At 28.2% G+C, this 9,113-nt stretch overlaps 1 protein-coding gene across 1 annotated transcript; it reads right to left on the bottom strand.

The window, feature by feature from the left end:
- Window positions 1-2,347: 2,347 nt before the first annotated feature.
- Window positions 2,348-8,747, bottom strand: LOC119672558 (DC-STAMP domain-containing protein 2-like). The gene is made up of 12 exons (XM_038083630.1): window positions 8,005-8,747; window positions 7,489-7,799; window positions 6,929-7,049; window positions 5,627-5,766; window positions 4,970-5,183; window positions 4,751-4,907; window positions 4,527-4,695; window positions 3,634-3,942; window positions 3,464-3,569; window positions 3,309-3,395; window positions 2,542-2,679; window positions 2,348-2,454 (listed from the first exon to the last, which is right to left on the bottom strand). Exons 1-12 carry the CDS (start codon window positions 8,712-8,714, stop codon window positions 2,388-2,390), a joined length of 2,529 nt encoding a protein of 842 aa, XP_037939558.1. The 5' UTR covers window positions 8,715-8,747; the 3' UTR covers window positions 2,348-2,387.
- Between the last annotated feature and the right edge of the window lie 366 nt (window positions 8,748-9,113).

Genomic DNA, 9,113 nt, shown 5'->3' on the forward strand with positions numbered 1-9,113 from the left:
CCTCAGGAGAATTTTGACAATTTGGTGGCCCCGCACTATTAGGAATTCCGAACCATGCCGCCAACTTCCTATTGCAAATGAAAACAAAAAGCGTAGATAGCAATGGATCAGGCACACATTGAGGAAGTCGTCAAACAAGAAGTTGCAAACAAGCGTTAACGTGGAGTCCTCAATAAAGCAGAAGACCTGGTAGGCTCAAGCAAACACAGAAGCGAACACTAGAGAAAGAGTTCCAAGCAAGCGAAAAAACCTTTGGAGAAATTAAAACCCTAGCAAGAAATCGTAACAGTTGGAGAAAGTTCGTTATGGCCCAATGTTCTCTTGAGTACTTAATGGAATGAAAAAGAAGATATTATTTGTTACATATAAAAGTTTAATTACAGGGCCATTTCTGATTTCTTTCATTTCAAGAAACACTAGACAGTTTTGATAGTTTTCAGAGTTGCATTTTAAAACCCTGTTCATTCAAATATATATGTACTTGGAGCACTTGGTGGCCAAGTTTTATAAACTTTATTGTCAGATTAATTAAGTACAAAAACTTGAACGGATATATTAGTTTTAAATTTTCGGACTCAAATATATACAAATACTACAAATAAAATGCTATTGTGATGACTTCTCCATATATTTGTTTAAAGAGTACTTAGGCGTCAACAAAGCGATATCTAAATATTCTCTTGTTAACTGTGATATTAAATAATTTTCATATTTCACATTTCTCGAAATAAGATTCATATTTAACAAATTTTAACAAAAATAAAAAAAATTTGGTTCTAAATTTATATGCTTTGTATACTAATGCAAATATCGGAACAGAATAATGGAACACTTAGAGAATGTATATATTTAAAATACTTGTAAATCAGCTTTGCGTGAGAGTATTTGATATAATAAATATAAAGTATATGTATAAATAAAATATATATATAAAATAAAAATGAATATAATGAATTATTTTGTTATCGTTAACTTGTCTTTAACTTCGCTAAAGAATTCAACAGATTCAAGACGGTCTTGTAACTTCGAGTGCATTTAACATAGTTTAACCTCTTTGGCTAGTGTTCATAGTTTGGAAAAAATTAATGTTGTTCATTTTAGATGATTTGTTCGTATTTTTTTATAGTTCTATTATAATTACCATTAACTAAATTAAATGCATTTTACTTTTTTATTTTGTATTAATTAAAATAACTGTAAGTAGTAAATTATGGAACATAAGCAACACTGCACTAACATTTTTGCAAAAATTTTCAAATATGTAAATAAAAATTTTTTAAATGATTCATTCTTTTGCATAAATTTGAGATTTTATTATATTGTAATATAAAAATTATTTTAATTTCCCAAAACTATTTATTTGAAGTTTCAAATACAATATGTTACATGAATAAGAAGAAAACATGTGTCGTACAATCGATTTAATCAAAAAAAAAATCAATAATACAACTAAAATTTCACAGTAATTAACATTGTAACATTTATTACCTAAATAAAAATGATATATACATATATATTCCAATTCACAAAATTGGACTCCTCGAAATCATTTCCTTCTAAAGCTTTTTAGTTTCGATAAAAAAATTTCAAAAATTTTTTCAAGAGTACATGCGATTCATCCATCAGGTTTTTTAAAATCCGTATGGTAAATTTAAGGGGCAATCTACTAGCAAAAAGTATCAATATCTATGTACAATTGTTGATACGTGCAGTTGCACTTTAAATTCCAGAACATGTTTAACTTACCACCGCCACATTTGTTATGTGACCGCCACTAAAAAAGGCAATTTGTCCATTTTTCTTGGCCATGATCATGTCTCACATGTCTGAGACTGAGACTTAGACTTCAGCTACGCAAAGTGGCAAATATGTCATGTCACCGAGAAAACAAGAATGGATTGCAAACTTTCATACAACATAGAAATTTATTTCTATTTTTTTTTTTTAAATAACTCCAAATTAAGAGAATACAAGGAAGACGTTTAAGGCTTCAGTAAAGATTTGGAAATGTGGCATTTATTTAAAGTGGTTAAGACTTATTTGGCTGACAATGTGGACAGTGTTTTCTAACAATTGTAGACAGAAAATATTTTTAGTTGGTTTTATAACCAATTTGGCAGTACTTGAAAAACCAAATGTTATTATGTTTATTTTTTAAAAAAAAATAATGCATACTTAAGGATTAATTAAATAAACAAATATATTATTACCAAAAGAACAATGTTTTTAATATATTTATTTTAACATGCATTAACAATAGAATTTGTTTTAATGATTATTTTAATTTTTAATTAATATTCAAACTGAACATAAATTAACTGTAAAATATATATACATTAGAATTAGAAAAACGATTTATTATAACCGAATATATATATTCTTTTCATTTAATGATTGATTTTGCAAATTGGGTCACTTTCAGGTACATGTACTTCATCAAGTTCGGATGAGTCTCTAAATATAGATATTTTATTAAATCATTTATAATATATGCGTAATATTTTAAATGGTTTTTTATTTGTATTATCCGCTGCTACTTACACTTCTTGGGATAAATCGCTTTGATCTCCACACTCGAAGGGACTTTGACATATGCAACAAGAACTATTGGAGCTTGTATAACATTTCTTACAGTAAAGCCCAGGACATTGAAATTTAGGACATTTCACTTTGTCAGAGCTATATAAAGTAAATTTACTTTTATTACATTTATTGTGCTATATAATTACAAAAGTTGTAGAAATATATAAAGCTACTTAGCTAGGAAGTAAATAATTTGTATATATATATATATATATTTGAGTACATATCTTAGCTATTTGGTATTGTATTTTCCTCATTTTATAGTACAGACTCGAGTCCCTAATAATTTCGATTTTAATAATATATACTGTATAATGATATATTATTAAATAATGTATAAAACGGAATTAAATATAATATATCAGAATTGTAATCAAAATTGTCAATATAAAATTTTTAAAGAAGTTATAGTTGATGTACGATAAATGGGCAGGTTAATATTGCTATAGTTTTGAAATTTTGATATACAATTATATACAGTCCAACTTCCATAACTGGAAGTATAATTTTTCAAAGAAAATATTCGACTTATGGAGACTTTGTGTAATATATTATAAAGTGAAGTTTATAAAAGTTCTATCACCTGCATACTTGAGCTTATTATAATGTGAACGTTCACTCATTAATATAAATAAGCAAGTGCGTAAATCAGACAATGTCAATGAAGTATAAGATTTGATATCATATTATATTTTAAAATATTTCAATTAATAAACTTAATTTACCCTTGCAAAGTTTTTGCACATATTAAACACAGATCAACTTTTCTTTTTCCACATAAGAGTCGTACTAAGAGACTGCAACATATGTAACTAAAAGTGATTGAGAAATTAAATTTAACTTTAGTTTTAGATTTTTTCATATTTGAGAATACACAAACCTTTCTGCTTTCACTCTTAACCAATCCATAAAAGTAAAATTATCAGAAACTTTATCGTTGAGCAATTTTGTCCGCACCTTTCTTCTTGCCAATTTAAAAATAGTTTCTGTAAAAGTTAACTAAATATTTGTGGAACTTATAAATTTCTACGAAATATATTTCTTATCAACCTCTTTTAAGTAAAATATGATTATATAGCCATAAAGCACGACGTTGAGATACCTCCGGGTAATAGTAACGCATTACAAGATGTCGTAAACGTAAACCATAGGGTTGCGTAAATAGCATAATCCAGGCCATCACACAGAGCAAACCAATTAGTTGATAACGTCTAAAATTTGGTATTTTAGCCCTTGGTAGGCAGCTTGTAGAATCAATGGTATAGTTTTGTGTATTAGGTTCGAAAGCATGTACAATTCCACCATACATGTCACCTGCTACTCCACCACCCTTCACATCAACAGTTATGTATGGTGGCACTGTAAAAATACAATTATAATTAATACACATTTTAATAAAAATTTTAATAAAAAATATTAACTAGGGAAAAGCAATATAAAGGAGTTAATTAATATTAAACGATTAATGTATTCGTCATTTCATCAGATGTTGTTACTTTATTTTAGAAGTCTTACAATATAATCAATTAAACGAAAACACTTTACTGAGAAAACTCTAAATTTATTGTAACTTTATATTCTATTCAAATTTTTTTAAGGAGACTGCAGATAACTGCAGAACATTTTAAGACTATTCAAAGATGCTCGTCAGATTGTTAAAACCCAGATCATTTAAAATAAAAATCGGCACACAGCATAATGGAAAAAGTAACTCAAAGTAGTTGACTCTATCAAAACAGACTAGCAAATCAGTACACCCGGGAAGTCGAAATCTCGTAATTATGTAGAATATGCTAGTCCTAGATACAATTTGGCACACTTTTGTATGTGCCAAATTTTTCCCCATGGAAAATATATATACTTTTTAGAATAGAAAGATGATACATCAATATTTTAATTTTATAAACAAAAAATCTCAGTAAGGTAATCTTATTTCAACTTACCTTCCAAATCAGCTTCTATGTCGCCATAATAAGCGATGAGGTCCAAGCACCAATAAAAGGAATAGTCAGTGGCGCAAATGATAGTTAGTTGCATAGTTGTGATGAATAGAAATACGATGGAATGAGATATATTCAAAATTTCGTTAGCTGTCAATTGAAAATTGAAAATCTGAAAAAAAATGCAAAAAACAAAACTATTTTCACAAATGTTTAATTAATCCTACCTTAACATAGATGGGCATTTCAAGAACATCAAGTGGCAGCGCTCGATCCTTACTCTTCTGTTCCTTACGTTTCTCATCGATTTCAATGAAATCTTTAGTTATATAAACATTTTTGTAGCGAACATTATTCAAATATTTATATCTAAAGTAAATTGCTCTGAAATATAAATACATTGTATTTTTTTAATATTTTATGAAAGATTTAATTATATCTCTTACTTGATGAAAATAAAAAAAAATAAAATGATTCCAATAATATCTAAAAATCCCATTGCTAAAAATATTGGATTCATGCGACTACGAATTTCTTTGACAACTCTTTTGCTTACAGTTTTTAAATCATTCGATGATTCCGTTTTAAAGTAGAAATCGTGCTCAAAAGTTATCGAAACATCGAACATATTCTTTATTTCCTCTGAAAATTGCTTTAATCCTATAAAAGGAATTAAAAAGATTAAAAATTCGAAAAGCATTAATTATTATAAATATGGAACTTAGACGATTATAATTCCTTAAGTTCAGCAATTTAAACGACGGCTATTCGTTACATTAGTTATTCGGAGCTCATTTTTTTAAACAATGCCTATGCCGCTATTTCTTGATTCTGGAGATATCGGATATATTGGAGTTGTAAACTTCTTACATCAATTATATATCATTAACTATACGCACCGCCAATTATGGCAAGCAATCCATGAAAATTTTACACTAATTACACAAATTACGATTAACAAGTTTACAATCCAGCAACTTTTAATACCGATATCTCGAGAACTAAACCATATAAACATATACTTTGTAGTAGACAAAGTTGCTTAGAATGTCGAAGTTTTTAAAAAGCTGCACCTAAGAAATCGTAAGCGTATCAAAACTCACGTTCTAAAATGGAATTGATGATTTGATCACTGAAGAAGTCCACGAATACGCAAATAACATCGATGACCTTTACTGTATAGCAAAGCATGCGAAATAATTCTGTGAAATTGCAGAGAGTGTCTAATACACCTAGTTTGTCTCTTAAAAAGAAGTAGTAAAAATTTACAAGTATATTAAATTAATATGTGAGATATATTGATAAATAAAAGTATTAAAAATAATTTAAAAAATTTTTTAAGCAAAGAACAAGTCTTAACTGAATATCAATCAATGTTCCCAAATAAAATTTTTGCTTTCTTTAAATAAAACTAGACTTTACTCAATGTAGATAAATAAAGCTATTTATCATCAGTAATCTTCTCAGTAGTCTAAACCATATATTCGTAAAAATGATTTAACTAGATGTTTCAAACCAAAACATTGTGGCACGCCAAGACATATGGAACGTCTTTGATTGTATATAGAAATTGTGTTCCGGTTTTTAAGTTATTTTTGGAAAGGGAAACAAAAACTGTTTTGTGGGTCGCCACATCTTTTGATTTCAGTAATTATTGCTGAAGCTGTACTAATGAGGAAGAAGAAGAAACCATGAGACAGCTTCTTTATTGCTCTTGCACAGATAGTTAAAAAAAAATATTACCATATATTATGTTATTAACAGCTGAGAATTATCTTATTATTTGTCAAGGCAGTTCTAACAATGTTACAATAATTTGTTACATTAACAAAATAGTTTTACGAGATCTGATAATTTGATCAAGGGCCCCTCTGGGATTGTGTTATATCACTACGGACTAATGTAGCTTAAGTGTTTTGTAGTGTTTAGTAGTGATATTTATATATCTAACATTTAAAGTTATTCAATATGATTTTTTTTGTGTTGAATATAATCTTTTATAGTCTCAATGTACTTTTTCTAAGCATGCTTCTTAAACTATTCTAAATAGTTTTTCAGACTTTAAAAATTTCATTTCCTCATGTGATAAAAACTTTTAAATAAAAAAATAGTAACAAAGACCAGATATGAGATATGTGGGGAGTGGTCAATTATTTAAGAATGTCATTTAAATTCTTGACTTGCTTGTTCTTCGTTTATCACATTAAAATCACTGCACTTAGAGCGTTTAAATGATTTGGTTCCTTAGCAATTGACATGATTCTTTAAAATAAAATTATTCTGAAGAGTCCCACCAAAGGTGTTAACTTGAAATGCAATTCGACAGTAAACATATAAACACAGTATATATGTAACAGTATTGAGTTAATTGAAACTTATAAGGAATGACTAAAAATATTACTTACCTGCAATCTGCCATTGCATCATCGGCTATTTTTATACAACGATCAAAAGGTGTACCAAACTCCTTATTGCACACGCTTACTAAACTATTGAGCCAATTGTATGCATTTTTGATTCCCGCTACTATATAGAAATAAATAGAAAAAGTATTAACATTATATATATACATATATTATAATCCTGTTTTTGCTATATAATATAATTATCTAGAGAAAAAAGCTACTAACAAAATCAGTTAAGAATAATTGAACCATCTGATAATTATATGAGTCTACTTCTTTAGGTCATATTTAACCTATTCCTTTATTCAAAAGCAAAATTTTTTTTTTGGTAATACTCTCAGTCCTGTGAAGTTGTACCAATATACCAACTTAGATAAAAGGTTGGCTTTGTTGGTTGTTTGAATTAGAAAAGTAAACGTCACGTTGTATATTGGTAATTTATGTAGTCATAGTAACACTTTTATTAAAATAAAATCTTCATAATTTTTATGTTTGAGATTTTACAACAATCTGTACAGTTTCAACATATATCTATATTCAAAGAAAGTGCGATTACTTACAAAGTAGCATTAAAATTGATTGTATTCGTTCTAAAACTAATTTGACTCTTTCCATTACTTTTCGCACCTCAGCCATAGCCTTTTGAATAGCTTCCTTAACAGCAACCAATGGTCTCTTAAGAATATCTAGCATATTGGTGAGAGCCTCTCTAAGTTGATTTTGACCACATGTTAAACTATCCGCCAACACTTCAACGTTTTTCAGTATATTCCTTATTGGGCCCGTTGCAGCCAAAATAAATGCTAAAGCTATAACCAAAGAGCGTCCCTTAGCACTAAATATTACTGGCAAAGTTAAAACTACAACGCATCTGCAATAAATACAGTGTAAATTTTAAAAGTAAAATATATTAGGTCTGTTCCACGAGTTACTCGTAGTGAAATTCAAGTAAAACACAAGTAAAATTTACATGAAAATACACGAAAATTTTCTGGTGAAACGAACTTGTGTATACACAGTGTTACTCAAAGTTACTACGAGTAGCTCGTGGAATAGATCTATTGTATATCATTTACCTAACATGCCGACTATAGCAGAGCACAAGCATTATAAAAGTAACGATCGTGCAAAATATCCACATATTTTTGAATTTCTCATTTGTCTTACTTTGAACGGATAGAAAAAATAAAAGGACTGTAATTGCCACTCCTACCAGGTAGCCACAAATCATAATAGATATTACCAGCTTCATGGGTAGTCTTCTTATGTATCTTATTAATTTATTGGTTTTTTTCTTTTTTTTCTTCGCATTACTCTCTTTCTCTTTTTCTTCTTTCTCATTGTCGTCGCTTTTATTTTGTTCCGCTTTTGTATAAATTTTTTCGTTTTCTTCATCATTGCTTTTTTGAGTTTCGTTTAATTTGTCATTTTTTTGAGTCGTGTTATCGATACTTTGCTGTTTGGAATGCTTCTTTTTTTTAACTTTTTTCGCTTCCTTTTCATTTTTATCTTTTTCTTTATTATCATTTTTAATTTTAGTTTTTTCAAGCTTTGTGTCTTGTTTTGCTTTCTTCTTCTCATCTTTACTATTCTTACCTTCTTCCTTTACATTATTATCATTATTTTCATCAATTTTGTTCAATTCATCATTGTCTTTAGACTTGTTTTCTTTATTGTTATCAGTTCCATTTTCTTGCAGTTCTTTTTCATTATTTACTTCCTCTTTTTTCACTTCTTTAGTAGTTGTATTCTCTTTTTTGTTTTTATTTTTATCCTTTTTAACCATCTTTTTTGGTTTTCTTCTTTTTTGTTAGTAGAATCTTTTCTTGTTTTATTGTTTTGTTTTTCCTTTTTTTTTTCTTTTTTTTATTCTACACATTTACTGTAGTTTATCATAAATAATTTAAAAAATTATTGCTTTGAAAACTTTTACTATGACAATTTAATCAGTCAAATATTATGTATTTATAAGTAAATTAGTTATTTAGATTTATACTTATTTGAACGAAAATTAAAAAAAAGGAGACAAGCGATGACATATGCTTCTAAGTGCTGGGTAGAACCCAGACAATCAGAGCAGAAACTTTATCTGACAGAAATGGTCAATGTTAAACAAAGTATAGTAAACGACTTTAATCGAGGTAGTTGCAATTTCGCCCTAAAACTCCCAAAGCTGTGGAATTAG

This window comes from Teleopsis dalmanni, chromosome 1, assembly GCF_002237135.1.
Source record: "Teleopsis dalmanni isolate 2A chromosome 1, ASM223713v2, whole genome shotgun sequence".
Lineage (NCBI taxonomy): Eukaryota > Metazoa > Arthropoda > Insecta > Diptera > Diopsidae > Teleopsis > Teleopsis dalmanni.

What these genes read in the sequence shown, in the direction of transcription:
- LOC119672558 (XM_038083630.1), bottom strand. Translation starts at nt 8,714, where the DNA reads ATGGTTAAAAAGGATAAAAATAAAAACAAAAAAGAGAATACAACTACT. An exon ending in CATCAATTCCATTTTAGAAC is followed by an intron (nt 5,184 to 5,626) that starts GTGAGTTTTGAT and finishes TTCCTTTTATAG; the next exon opens with GATTAAAGCAATTTTCAGAG. An exon ending in TTAAGAGTGAAAGCAGAAAG is followed by an intron (nt 3,396 to 3,463) that starts GTTTGTGTATTC and finishes AATCACTTTTAG; the next exon opens with TTACATATGTTGCAGTCTCT.